The sequence below is a fragment of the Lepidochelys kempii genome, chromosome 6 (genome assembly GCF_965140265.1).
Source record: "Lepidochelys kempii isolate rLepKem1 chromosome 6, rLepKem1.hap2, whole genome shotgun sequence".
NCBI classification, from domain to species: Eukaryota; Metazoa; Chordata; order Testudines; family Cheloniidae; genus Lepidochelys; species Lepidochelys kempii.
The window spans coordinates 49,632,623-49,647,775 of record NC_133261.1 but is presented as its reverse complement, the minus strand read 5'-3'; the positions used below and the strand labels follow the sequence as shown (position 1 = coordinate 49,647,775).

General features: G+C 40.0%; 1 protein-coding gene across 4 annotated transcripts in view; it reads right to left on the bottom strand.

The window, feature by feature from the left end:
- TPCN2 (two pore segment channel 2) overlaps positions 1-15,153 on the bottom strand; it is a 57,075-nt gene that overhangs the window by 28,273 nt on the left and 13,649 nt on the right. For 3 of the 4 annotated variants that reach the window (XM_073347860.1, XM_073347861.1, XM_073347863.1), the window contains 7 exons: positions 11,772-11,878; positions 8,678-8,750; positions 7,593-7,692; positions 7,113-7,178; positions 5,964-6,028; positions 1,057-1,154; positions 577-658 (listed from right to left, as the gene is read on the bottom strand). In XM_073347860.1, the coding sequence (XP_073203961.1) occupies positions 577-658; positions 1,057-1,154; positions 5,964-6,028; positions 7,113-7,178; positions 7,593-7,692; positions 8,678-8,750; positions 11,772-11,878 (591 nt within the window). The remainder of the gene's footprint in view (positions 1-576; positions 659-1,056; positions 1,155-5,963; positions 6,029-7,112; positions 7,179-7,592; positions 7,693-8,677; positions 8,751-11,771; positions 11,879-15,153) is intronic. The other variant, XM_073347862.1, reaches the window with a different exon arrangement.

Sequence of the window (15,153 nt, the reverse complement as noted above, 5' to 3'; positions counted from 1 at the left end):
CATCTGCTCAACTGGTCTAGTTACCATTTTTACACAGCTGCCCTTTTCCATTATAAAATCCTAAAAAACTGATATTATAAGACAGGGTTTTAAAAAAAGAATTTGCAACAAAAATGTTTCATGAAAACAAAATAGACCAATACTAAGAAGTGACTGAATGGCTCTGGGGGGATGTAATGAGAAATGACACCTTCTACCCTCAGTCACTGGTTCAAATAGAGTTTGCCAGCAGTGACCAAAAGTTGTTTTTATCACTAGCTGCTCACTAACCTATTAGAGAAATGAGTCTGGTGGCCCAAGACCAGCTGAGAGCAGGCTGGACCGTTTCCACAACACCATTCAGAGTTTCAGCAAGAAGGCCAAGAAATAAATGGTCTTGCAGCCTGACCTGACCTCTGCTCTCACACTCAGAGGGGATTCCGATATTGGCAGGGCAGTGGGAAGAAGCTTCTGTTGATGTGACCATTCTCAGACCTGCTCTGTGGTTAAACAGAAGACTTCAGTCTCCAGGGCTATCAGGCCAGAATCTTTAACAAGCACAGACATGAATGTAATCAAACAAAATCAGATTCCTACCCTCAAGATGGCTTGCTTGCAGCAAAAATCCATTTCAACTTTTTGAAGCACTTGTAGTAAGGTATTAGCATTGACACACAATCTGTTTAAAAATAAAATTAAAAAAAAAAAAAGACAATTAACTCTGACAGACATCCTGAAACATAATCTGTCTCTCCTGCCTCTCATGAAGGCACCATCAAACTGCTGCTCTTAACTCCAGCCCAGTGCTTATTTGTTAAAGCAATTACAACAGATATGGAAGATTAGGTGTGAAAGCAAGAAACAGCTTCCATCCTCCCCCACCTGTAATACAGACACAAATGAGAGCCTCAGAACTGTGTTTAAATGATATGGCTATAATATAATAGGGGGCGGGAGAGGAGGCAGCAGGAAAACCAACCCATTAAATAAACAGATGGAGCAGTAACAGGCACAACTGGAGGAAAAATATTGCTCTCTTCCCTGACAGCAACATCCACTGTGGCATTCTTCACTTACTCATTTGTACTGACAGGACACTCTTTCAGGGAGCACAGGACTTCGAATGCAGCCCGGATTCCTAAACGTCTCCTCAAGAGCGAGGACTGAACCGATTTCTACACAGTGAAAACAACACAGAGGAGAGAAGTTACCTTTCAGTAGCTATTACAGAGGCAACTCATGTAGCTGAAGTGAAGAGTGGCCTGAGTCATAGCCCATATCAAACCAAAGCAAACTGCAAGCCTCAACAAGAGCCATTTCAGTTCAGTTAAGGGTTTCAGGAAGGGCAGGTCACCCACTCTCTGCCAATTCCCCCACCACTAGCCACCAGCAGTCCATCTACAGGGACAGACTGTATATTTGCTCTGCAGTTGAAAGAGTAACTTTAAAAAGTTTCAGAGGCTGAGATCAGTGGAGTCCAAGAGAAGACATATTGTTAGGAGAGAGTAAGACGACATACGAGTCCTGCTATTGCTAGGAGAGAGCAAGAAGACAGGGTACAGAGGAGAAGAATGCCACCCAATCTCCCTACAGGACCAAGACTTCTGGCCAGAAAACACACTGGCCTTCTGGCATCCCCAGAAATCATGGGTGGTTTTGGAGATTTCCTACCCCCTCTTCCTTGGGATAGGGCAGTAAAAGTAAAAGGGAGAGAAAATGGGGGACCGTCTGAGTTCACATAAAAATCCAGGGCCTGATTTTCAAGCCCTGGCCTCCATTAGTGTGAGCACACTTTTGGAGGAACTAACCCCAGAATGTGCAGGTGATGAGTGGTATTAGAGTATCCAAAAGCATAAATGTGCACCACCATCCATGTAGAAGAGCAGGGTCAGTTAAGATCCCACAAAAAGCAGGCCCCCAGCCATTTTTGTCTTATCTGTACTTTTTTACATAAGACTTTTTCACACGAGTGACCATCACGGTCAGTGCGTGCATTTCTCCACTATCTTTCTGCAGGCCAAACTGCGACAGGTGGGGAGTGGTGAGCAGGAAAGGAATATGCATGGTATTTCCCCACTTTTTGTATCTGTCACATTCACAGACCCCTTCCCGCACGGAAAGTCCAAGATTGCACCCCAAAGAGCGCACATTGCCTCCAAAGGGGTGTGGGAGCCTGGGAGCAATATCCCCTCTGTACAGGTTCCTGGAGTGAGCGGGGTATCGCAGGGAGTATACTGCACTCCACAAGGGGCAAAGAAGCAGAAACATTCCCACTGTGCACTTCTGAGCTCCAGGAAGAATTCAGCAGGGCTATGTCTAAATGATAGGATTGTGCCTATGGGAGGAGAGATCATGATCTGAGGAAGAAATATCGAGGAAGCATGGGCAATACAATGGCCCACTCAACCACCTCATATAAAGAGGCACTCACCTCACATGGGAGCTCCTCCTGCAGTTATAAAGAAAAATAACTGAGAGGGTGGGTAGGGGAAAGAGGAAGCAGAATGAATGCTGTGGGAGATTCCAAGAACTGATCTTAGTCACTTCCAGCCTGTGATTTCTTGTTCATTCTTCCTTCTCCTCAACCCCACAGTGCCCACTCAGAGTATTCTTAATTAATGGCCTAGAATTGGCAGCCTCTTTCCCCCTAAAAGAGTAATATACATCAAAATACAATAAATCAGTCCCAGGAAAAGCTCTTCTATGGTAACGAAAGCAAGAACCCAGGTTAATTCAGAGACACTGGAAAACCCATCTTCCAAGATCTATGCTCAAGAAGGTGGTGGTAGCAGTTTTAAATAGGGCTGTAGATTAATTGCAGCTAACTCACGCGATTAACTCAAAAAAATTAATTGCGATTCATCGCAGTTTTAAATCGCACTGTTAAATAATAGAATGCCAATTGAAATTTATTAAATACTTTGGATGCTTTTCTACATTTTAATATATATTGTATTCTGTGTTGCACCTGAAATCAAAGTGTGTATTATTTTTTATTACAAATATTTTCACTGTAAAAATGATAAAAGGAATAGTATTTTTCAGTTCACCTCATATGAGTACTGTAGTGCAATCTCTGTCACGAAAGAACTTACAAATGTAAATTTTTTTTTGTTACATAACTGCACTCAAAAACAAAACAATGTAAAACTTCAGAGCCTACAAGTCCACTAAGTCCTACCTCTTATTCAGCCAATCACTAAAACAAACAAGTTTGTTTACATTTACAGAAGATAATGCTGCCGTCTTCTTACTTATGAAGTCATCAGAAAGTGAGAACAGGCATTTGCATGGCACTTCTGTAGCTGGCACTACAAGGTACTTATGTGCCAGATATGATAAAGATTCGTATACCCCTTCATGTTTTGGGTACCATTCCAGAGGACATGCTTCCATGCTGATGACGACCGTTAAAAAAAAAAAACAACGCGTTAATTAAATTTGTGACTGAACTCCTTGGGGGAGAATTGTATGTCCCCTGCTCAGTTTTACCCACATCCTGCCATATATTTCATGTTACAGCAGTCTCAGATGATGACCCAGCATGTGCTGTTCATTTTAAGAACACTTTCACTGCAGATTTCACAAAATGCAAAGAAGGTACCAATGTGAGATTTCTAAAGATAGCTACAGCACTTGACCCAAGGTTTAAGAATCTGAAGTGCCTTCCAAAATCTCAGCAGGATGAGGTGTGGAGCATGCTTTCAGAAGTCGTAAAAGAGCAACATTTCAATGCAGAAACTACAGAACCCGAACCACCAAAAAAGAAAATCAACTTTCTGCTGGTGGCATCTAACTCAGATAATGAAAATCAACATGCGTCGGTCCACACTGTTTTGGACTGTCATCACGCACAACCCATCATCAGCATGGATGCATGTCCCCTGGAATGGTGGTTGAAGCATGAAGGGACATATGAATCTTTAGTGCATCTGGCACGTAAAAATCTTGCAACATCAGATGACATTGTAAAGAAGAAGTGGGCACCATTGTCTCCTGCAAATGTAAACAAAACTTGTTTGTCTGAGTGATTGGCTGAACAAGAAGTAGGACTGAGTGGACTTGCAGGCTCTGAAGTGTTACATTGTTTTATTCTTGAATGCAGGTTTTTTGTACATAATTCTACATTTGTAAGTTCAACTTTCACGACTGCACCACAGTACTTGTATTAGGTGAATTGAAAAATACTGGTTTTTTTACAGTACAAGTACTTGTAATAAAAATAAATATAAAATGAGCACTGTATACTTTGTATTGTGTTGTAATTGAAATCAATATATTTGAAAATGTAGAAAACATCCAAAAATATTTAAATTAATGGTATTCTATTATTAACAGTGCGATTAATCGCGATTAATTTTTTTAATCGCTTGACAGTCCTAGTTTTAAGATAAGGTAAGAACTTCTCTCTCCAATGTCACCAGTGTTGAACAGTCCCAAGACTACCTACATTGCAAATCAGGCATCCTCACTTACTGTTGAAAGTTATTCAGCTGGAAAGGCAATGAGTGTAAAAACCCATGTACAATCCTGTTTGAGGGAGAGCCTTTCCCAATTCCTCTCACAGACTCACTCTTACCCATAGCTCTCTCTCAGCCTACCAAGGACCAGATGTGGTACAATGTGCAAGAGACTCAAAAATCAGGGACACTAACATGTCAAATGCTGTGGGATTCATTCCTTTATAGTGTTAACCTCTTCCTGTATCCACTGTTTCAGGATTTTTCATTTCTGAAGTAGCACTCATAGCACTTCCTGCTGAAGCGATCCAAGCTCACCTCCAGTGGAGGGCAACAGTGACACACATAAGGTAAAGCTCATCTGGGCAGGAGACAAAGCATGCTCAGCGGTCAGTCCAAGACTGTGCAACAAACTCCCCCAGGAGCTAAGGACCATTACAAGTCTCACTATCTCCTGCTCCATGGGCAAGGTATGTTTCTTTGACCTGCCTTCTCCAATATAAACACTGAGCAGCATGTACATTTTAAAGCAAACCAAAACAAAGCACTACACTGAACACACAACTCTCTCCTAGAGGAGAGGATAAGAGAGAACAATCCCCACGTTGCTTAATGCACTACTGAAAGGTACTCAAGTACTGTGGGGCAGAGGAGTTAAAGTGTACAACTGATTCTTTATATGTCATAGACTCCTTTTATTTGAATTTAAGTATCCATGGATATATCTGCAGCTCAGGCAGTAACTTGCTTTAACACCTCCCCCACCCAAATGAATAAATGGTAGCAAAGGGGGAATGAAGATTCAGCAACAAGCCAAAGTAATGTCTCCTTCTAATTTACTGGCTAGTCACTTCCACAGAACTCAAGTTCTGCAGCAAGTTCAGTGGTTTGCACTTTAAAAAATTACAGCACATGCCACAATACGGTCTAAGCATAAAATAAAAATGAAACAGAGAGAAAAGGTTCTTTTTACAGGCAGAAGTTATAGCAACACGATTTGTAGCGAGGACCAGTCACCACTTCTGACTTGAGGATTTCACATGCTGTACCATGCAGGAGGAATATATAACAGTGATTTTTTTATTATTGTTATTTTTATCTATTAAAATAGCACCTAAATGCCCCAACCGAGAGATGGGACCTATTGTGCTAGGTACCATAAACAGTAATACACCTAGGCCTGAGCCACATAGTTTTTGTTCTGATATAGCTATTTTGGTTGGGGTGTAGATTTTTTACAATAGTTAAATCAGTACAAATTCTAGTGCAAGAACACAATTAAACTGGGTTATAGCTTACTCCACTTCCCATACAGGAAGAAGGTATACTAGTATAAACGCCTTTATACTATTGTAACTGTGTCCCCAATCAAAGAGGTTGTGCCGCTTTGACAATACAAGGTAATTTCAAACTCCACTCCCATGCATTTCAGACTTAGAGTTATCTTGAGAAGCTGTATGTTTATGGCTCACCAATAGCGTGATTAGCACATATCAGCACACAAAAAAGGCATGTTTTACTCACCAGAAGGTATCCTCGAAACTGATTGTATATTATCGCTGTCAGCAAGTTCATCAGAAACAAGTTTCCTTAAAGAAAAGAAATACATATAGTGAGATCCGCTGGACATTTAGTTCACTTTCTTTGAATCATATCATGTTTGCCTGACTAAGCCACACAATGAATAATTTGGACCTAGACAGAGTCATTTTTGGTGAAATAACAGTCCTATAGAATTCGAATATTGCTAACTCATAAAACAGGACCTACAACAACACTTTTACAATAGCCACTAAGAGAGAAATCAAACTTAACATTTCTATAGTTCACTCAAGTATATTCCTTAAGTAATAAGCAGAGCTATAACAGGAAGTCAGGTTTTAAAACAGAAGTATTTGTAAATGCAGAAACTAATGAAGACTTTTCAACTGAATAGAACTGTACATCTTAAAACTTTGATAGAAAAAAATAAGAATTAAATTACAACGTTTGTGTATGTTGCACAGTAAACTGGTAAAGTGAATCTAAAATTCAACACAATTAGCTTCCTCACAACAAATATCTGATTCTTGCCCTCCCCACCAGCCCAACTAATACAATTTGCCAATAGTTTGTATGTATGGTTCTACATAAGTTTGAACTAACAACTGGTCATGGACTAACCTACCTAAAAATGAGTAAAATTGCTGTAAACATCTTTCATGAAAACTATACTTCAAGATACTTCAGAGAGGTAAATAAAACTGCAGCGTTTAAGTAAAAAGAAACACAAAGAAAGACTATTGTGGTTATAAATCCCAGAAAAAAATTAAAACAACAGCTTTTCCAAACTCCAATTCTAAGGTTCCTCTGTCAAGGTGTGGTAAAATGATTAACGAGTAACTTAGCACTCTACAGGCTAGTCTACACTAGAAGTGCTGCAGCTGTGCCACTGTAGCATGTCTGGTGAAGATGCTCTTTGCCGAGGGGAGAGCTCTAATAAAAATCACCTCCATGAGAGACGTTAGCTATGTCAGCGGGAGAAGCTCTCATGCCGATATAGCGCTGTCCATATCAGCACTTAGCTCAATGTAACTTATGTCACTTATTCACACCGCTGAGCGACATAAGTTATACCAACGTAAGTGGTAGTGTGTACAAACCCGAAGTTACTGAAGAGAACAGGTGACTTACCCAACACAGTGAAGAGTATGAAGAAGATAGAATAGGCTCGATTCTTAGAATATGCAGGAATCATCACTGTATAAAAGTTTTAAAACAACTGGGAGTTAGTAACGTTGTGTCTGAAAGAAACAAACACTTAAAATCCTGATCTAGTATCGGTGGAGACCAAGGGACAGATTATCTGGGGTAAATGTCATAGCTTAAATCAATGAAATTATGACAGTTTAAATTGTTTCAATGGGGGCAGAAGTTGGAGAAATCTTTAAAGGCTTTAAAGAGTTAAAAAGGACACAAATTTGGAGCAGTCCATGCAGTTTCCTCACTAACTGCAGAAGGAGCCATTATACGGAAGAATAGTACGAATATTTAGGATCATTTGATAGTGGTCAGGCAGTAAATTAAGGAGAGCAATGGAATCCATTCCATCAACTATTTTATATTGTTAATAGGAGAGAGGAGATGAGAATGACTTTGGAATGGATTGCTCACCGTCAGGGTTATTTGCAGTAGTCAGCAGCACCAGCAGTGAAGTCAGTGAATCTGGCAAATTGTGAAAATATCCCACCCATTCCTTGTCCTGCTGCTTATCCTAGACACAGAGATCCATATTTTTACCAAAGCAACACTAAGGTGTCAACAAGCCTCTGTCTTGCCAGGGAAAATCAGTTAAGAATCACTCAAGAACACTTTTCACTGCTTGATACAATACAGACAGCCAAGTCTACCAAGAGAGCTGTGAGAGTAGTGTAGAAAATGTAGGCAACTTATATGCAAGGTTCTAATACAATCAAATCAGTTATGCTGCTGTAGCGCCTTCAGGCAGACATCTGACTGATTAACAATCATTAAAACATAACAAAGAACAGTTAAAAACAAGCAAGATGTAGAAGTGTTAATACAGGATTTAGGTCTTCCTAAAGGCTATGGACATGGGAGGGAAGACAGGTAGGTTGGTCGGTCGGCCAGTTGGTCTCTCTCTCTCTCTCTCGATATATATATATACATACACACACGGCCCTGTTTCCATGTTGTGATTTTAGGGCCTTTACTACACTAGCCTTTCTGTTCCTACTTTAAAATTCTCACCTGTGCTAATACCAGCACAACTTTATCAACTGTAACACTGGAAGCTCCTGCATGGATAAGGCTGCTGGCATTTTTACCACCATGTCAGCCAGGATAGCTATAAACAGAACTAGGCAAAGGGATAAAAAAAAAATGCAGTAGGGAGGTTAGTGTAGTCACAGCTCAGAAATAAAGACAAAGTTCAGTTTTGGAGACATAGCATTTAGAGATGGAGAAAGAAGAGACTGTAAAACTGGTTTGGAAATGACCTTCCAATGCATTCTTAAATATATAGTACAGTAATCATTAGATTGAGTACATTTTGTAATTCAGTTTCTAAAACCAACCCTCCTGTAAGAGATTATAAATCCATCCCAAGAGTTCTGGCAAAGAAGGCTGGGGAACGGGTTTCTCTGGCTTAGTCATACAACCAACATATGCAACAGCCACTCAGGCCAGAAAAAACAATATTGGGATTTGTCACAGCATAAATGTTAGTTATTAGTTACCTTTGATCGAGCAAACAGCAGCATACCAAACATGGTAAAGAGACACAAGTGAACAGCTAGCAGCAGAACAACGCTATCAGAGAGAAAATATATATGTCGACATCAGTTTTTTGCTAAAACACAAGAGGATGCAGTCCTAAACAAAAACAATGTTTTTAAAAAAAGCTAGAGCAAAGTAGTTAAACAAATCATACAGGCCTTATTCGGAACAGCATCCCAATTCAGGACCCGTAAGCATGTGTCATTGACTTTAATCAAAACTGACTGCAGGACTGAAGTCAATGGGACTTAAGTATGCATCTAAATGCTTTCCAAAATCAGGGTCATAGTCTTCTGTCACCGAATTATGAGGATTGTTTCTATAGCATTAGGCCTTATGACCTCCTTTGGCAAAAATATATAGTCTTAGTGGGTTTGTATAGATCTTTGATTCTAAGATTAATATGCCCTGTCTGAATCAAAGAGATGTGACGGGATATAGCAAAGTCTATATACCATACACACGCATGTGCAGGAACAAGTCTCTTTAAAAAAGCATCATGCCGTTTGATTGCACCCCTTACTTTGTTTTCTAGTTAAAGGCTTCTAATAAGAACATACAAATCAATATCTGTACTGATAATGCTCCCCCAAGAATGAAAATACTGAAGTAAAGCACCCTGCAATAAATGCATCAAAGGAGAAGGTAGCCTAATGGTTTGAGTTCATAATTGGGACCCAAGAATTCCCTATGTTCTACTCACAGCTCTGAAACAGATTCTCTCAGGGGTCCTGGACAAGACACTTAACCAGTTGATGTCTGATTCCCCTAATGCAAGGGGGTTATGAGGATTAATGTACATAGTTGTGACGCATGGCTAGAAAGGGTTAAACATCCTGCAAAATAAATAACCCTCAAAAGACATGTGGGGAGATAATGTTTGTGTTTTTGTGTATTTACATATGTATGAGTAGGGTCAACAATGTAATCAACAGTCCCTGTCTATGCTGTATTCTGATATCATTTAAATGAATTGTAAACATGGGATGTCTCCGTATTCATCTGTCTTTGAAAAGCACTGTGAATGATGGAGGAACAAGCAAATGGCCTTATGTTAATTCATATAGCTAAGTACTGGTGATGGACCTCCTTCAAAGTCCTTTTGTTCCCCGAAGAACTCCCAACTTGTCAAAGAGGACATGAAATTGTATAAAAGATCCTTGGGTCCTGATTCTGTCATCTCAGATCTGCATAAGCTTCTTCGGGGGAAGTTTAAGTTGCAAGATTGAGGTCCCAGTTATGCTGGTACGCCCTGAATATGAGATTTGGACATTGGACGATGACCCATGAACTGAATTCTAAAGGAACTCTTTGCAACTACAAAGCTCACCATCCCTGCTGTGAATCTGAACCTCAATGAGTTGAACTCATGTCTGTATGTATACTGATCTTTTAACCATACTCTCTCTCTTTTGTTTTTTAGTAAATTTTAGTTTAGTTAATAAGAATTGGCTGTAGCATGTATTTGGGTAAGATCTGAAACATTCATTAACCTAGGAGGTAATGTGTCCGGTACTTTGGGATTGGTAGAACCTTTTCTTTTATATGATGAAATAAGATTTACAGAAATTTTCATTATATTTGACATGGGTACCTGGATGGAGACCAGAGGCTGGATCACTTTAAGGGAACTGTGTTGTTTGGACTTCTGAGTAACCCGTAAGGTAATAAAGAAGCTGTTTTATGCTGGCTTGGTAAATCTAAGTATTGGAATAGCCACCAGCTTTATGGGGATTGTCTGTCCCATTCTTTCCATTTCCCTCTAATTGAGTGACCACAGCTGGCTCCCCACTAGGACCCCAGTCACAATAGTACTTTCAGTATAAAAAGATCTGTATGAGTAACAAGTATTATATAAAAGTGTGAGAGACAAACACGTTCACATGCACAAATCATCACTACTGCTACTTGTTTTATAGGCACCACATGCTTGCTGGCAAGACTTAAAATAGACAAGTGATCTGATACTGAGAAGTGATCATACCCACAACTCTCAGGATAAGGTACACAATCACCAGGCCTCAAGCTCCCAGAAAGGAAGTGAAACTTTGAGAGCCTTTGGCCATTGTGATGGGAAGCATAGTAACATGCATAGTTAAAACAAGCAACCAACCTAACGAACCCTAAAAGCCTACCAAAACAAAACATTCCACTGCTCATGCCTCTCCCCCAGGAAGAGGAAGAGAAAACAAACAACACATGACAGTTGCAGATTTAGGCCTTGTCTACACTACAAAATTAAGGCGACCTAAGATGGGTCGACGTACAACCACTGCAATAATTACTGCAATGGTTCATGTCCACTCTACACCCCCTCTGTTGGTGGTGCATGTCTTCACTAGGAGCGCTTCCATCGACTTAACTGTGTGGGGCATTGTGGGGCACTGAAAGCTGGAGCACACACACACACCCTTGCCAGGGTAGAAGGTTCCAACTATGACCCCCATGCAGGGCTGACAGCTGGGACTGTTAACCCTGGGGTAAGGGGGCTCCAGCTGTAAGCCATGTGTGGGGCTGATAGCCAACAGGCAAAGTAAGTAACACAGTGTCTACACAGACACTGTGTCACCCTAACTACATCAACCTAAGCACTACGCCCCTCGCGGAGGTAGAGCTATTAGGTAGGTGTAGTGGGTGACTTAAATCAGCAGGAGCAACGTTGTAGTCTAGACACCTACAGAGTTAAGTCGACCTAACTCTGTAGTGTAGACCAACCCCTAGTCACATAACTTAATGCACTACTGGAAGGCACTCAAATACTACGTTGATAAGCGCAGTATGAGAAACTATACAGAACAGAATTAGCTCACCTCACCACTTGGGTAACATTTAAGTTACTGCATAGATAATTTTCCCAGCTATAGGCAGGCCACAGCCTGCTCCTGTAAGGGATTTTCTTTCATCCGCTCAGTGGCTAATCATTTACCTAGCTGGTCTCTCTTAACATAGAACCTGTCCAGACTCCACACTCCCAGAATAATGAGACTACCTAAAAAGCATGTTCAGGTACAAGGCTGCAACAGATCTGAGGGAAATTACTGTGCTGTTACCTACCTTGCCATTTCTGGCAGAGTGCTGTTGATGCATTTTAATGTCTTTTTCATCATAGAGGAGTTCTGAAGGAGAAAGAAGGGCCGGAGAATTCGTCTTATTCTTACAGTCTGTGAAAATAAAATAGTGGATTTGGTATTGAGCCCTACAAAGTTTCACACAGCAGACACCACTAATTTTTTAGGCATTTTTGTCAGAAAAGATGAAGAAAAAGATGGGTTTCCAGAGATAATGACACTTCATAAAAGGAATTTTTATTATGCAACAGCTAAACCCAGTCCAAAGTTCAGACAATAAATGAAGGCGATTAGAATACTTTGTACTTCTAAAGCCCCTTGTACACAAGGATCTCAGTGTGTTTTACAAACACTCATGAATTAGTCTTCCATCATCTTGCAAGGCACCTATTGATCATTCGTTTCATTTTACAGCCAGGTAAACTGAGGCTCACAAAGGTTAAGGGTGGAATTTTCAAAGCAGCTAATACATAACCTGCTCCAGGACACAGAGTGAATCAGTGGCTGAGCATGCTATTACCCTGGATTTTTGACTCAGTCCCTTGTTCTAACCATTAGTTCTCAAACCCTTACCAAGTATATGATTTTACAAAGCTTTATTCTGCAAGCAAAAGGCAACTTGTATTGCACACAGGGGAAAGCAACTTACAAAAATCTAGTGTTTTTTTTAAATCAGCCTTTATGTAAATATTTTTTTAAACAAATTCTTTAATTTTTTTAAAGTGATCCTCAAAAGGGAAAATAGTTTTGTCATTTGATTTTTTTTATTATATATGAACACAGTAACTTTTCATGCTGTATTTATCTTTTACTTCTGCTTCCCCTCTCCCCTACAGACCTTTTTTAGGTTAGAAATATAAAGTCTTTACTTCTCTGATTTTGCTGAAGGACTCCTTAGGCCACTGAAAAATCATCAGGATCACTACAAGGATGAGGGATGGAGGTAAACGTACCATTTTAGACACACACGGTTTTCTTTAGTTTACAGACAGTTGGGTCCAGGATTTGTACATTAGGGTGCATCGGGTTTTCCCAAAAAGCTTTTCTATACACAAAAACTATACCATTTTAACTATACCTATATAGTGAAAGTAGTACAAGCCCACCACCACCGAAGATTGGATGCAGCTATATTGGTATAAAGGAGCTTATCCCAGTATAGCTCATTCCCATAAAAGGAGGAGAATAGGTTATAATACGATAGAGCACTACTGTGCAGATTTAACTCTTTCAGTAGAAAAATCACAAAATGTACAAAAACTATGTACAGACCAGGCCTAAATATTAACAATGGTTTGGATTCAGAAGCAGTTGCTAGCCAATATAGAGACTAACTTGCATTAACTTGATGCAGCAACAAAACAAGACATTTACCTCATTCCCTCAACCAGGGTTTTGGTCTGATGCCTTTTTTGTTGTTATTATTATTGTATTTAAACCTGCTTCAAAAGTATGCAGCATTGGTACCAGCATATTAGCAAGACAAGGTGGATGAGGTAATATCTTTTATTGGACCAACTTCTGTTGGTGAGACACACAGAGCTCTTCTTCAGGTCTGGGAAACGTACTCCGAGGCTATGTCTACACTACGCAGATTTTAGCAACATAGCTGTGCCACTAAAAGACGCACAGTGTAGCTGCTGTTTGTCAGTAGGAGAGCGCTCTCCTGCCGACAAAGCGTTGTTCACACCAACGCTTGTCATCAACTTTTGTCTTTCGGGGTGGTGGTATTTTTTTAACACCTCTGAACGACAAAAGTTTTGTCTCTCACTTTCCAGTGTATACAAAGCCTGAGTGCCACAGCTAAATACAAAGTGGAACAGATTGTTTAGCATAAGTAGTTAACACGTATTTCAAGGGTCCATTCAAGATGAAGTGACCCGTTAACACCCCTCTTGTCACAGGAGGGGACGGGGGGGGGCTGTTAGTGGGTTACAGATTGTTGTAATAAGTCATAATTCCAGTGTCTTTATTAAGTCCATTAAAAGAACGAGGAGCACTTGTGGCACCTTAGAGACTAACAAATTTATTTGAGCCTAAGCTTTTGAGGGCTAAAGCCCACTTCATCAGATGCATGCAGTGGAAAATACAGTAGGAAGATATATATACAGAGAACATGAAAAAATGGAGGTTGCCATACCAACTCTAACGAGAGTAATCAATTAAGATGGGCTATTATCAGCAGGAAGAAAAAAACTTTTTGTAGTGATAATCAGGATGGCCCATTTCAAACAGTTGACAAGAAGGCTGAGTAACAGTAGGGGGAAAATTAATTTCTAGTGTCTAGCAAAGTTATGAATTTAAGCTCCCAAGCTTGTCTTTTGAAAGTGTTGTGCAAGTTTCCTCTGAAGATGGGGTTTGATGAGTCAGATATAGAACTCACACACAAAAAATGATAAAGGACAAAAAACACTATCACCCACGGGTGAACACTCCTCACAGAATGATTACTCCATATCTGAACTCTCAATCCTCATCCTCAAAGTAAACTTGCACAACATCTTCAAAAGAAGAGCTTTCATTCATAACTTTGCTAGACACTAGAAATCACAAACTTAATAAACACATTGGATTTATAGTTTACTATAACAATCTGTAACCCACTAATCCCCTCTTTTTTAGTCCTATGATTGCAGCTAACTGGCACTTCACCTTGGTCTCTTACAATATGGGTAAACTATTTATGCTAAACAATCTGTTCCATCATGTATTTAGCTGTGACATTCTGATTACCTTTCCCAGACCTGAAGAAGAGCTCTGTGTAGCTCAAAAGCTTATCTCTTTCATGAAGAGAAATTGGTCCAATAGAAGATATTACTTCACCCACCTTGTCTCTCAGGTAAAACATAAAAAAAGAAGCTAGCTGGGACAGCAGAACACTCCTGCTTCATATGCAAGTTCAGCTGTTATGTCCATTCAACATTAAAAATTCTTTCTTTGCCACTGCACCAGTATCCTAGTCACTAAAATATGCATTACAAAATTGTGAGGCTAACAGTTTGACACTAACAGTGCCAACTGCATTCAACCCCTGGCTACTCCTGCAAATGACCTGAAGCAAGGTTTACATGCTTTGCTGGGGGTGGGTGAGTCGTGTTTGACAATGGCTTTGGCACAGGAATCTGCATTAACACAAAATGCAAAACTCCAACCTCATTCTCTTCCTGTACATTTGAATATTTTGTAATCACTGATTGATGATGATTCAGTGCGAGTGACTTACAGCCAGGGGAGCTGTTGCACAGTGGAGGAAGATGAGTGAAAAGCTAGGTTACTATCATTAGGATATGTGTGTTTAGAAGCATATCACAAGATTTATCATCATATTGCTCTTGTAAAGTCACATGGTTAAAATGACTGCAACTCCC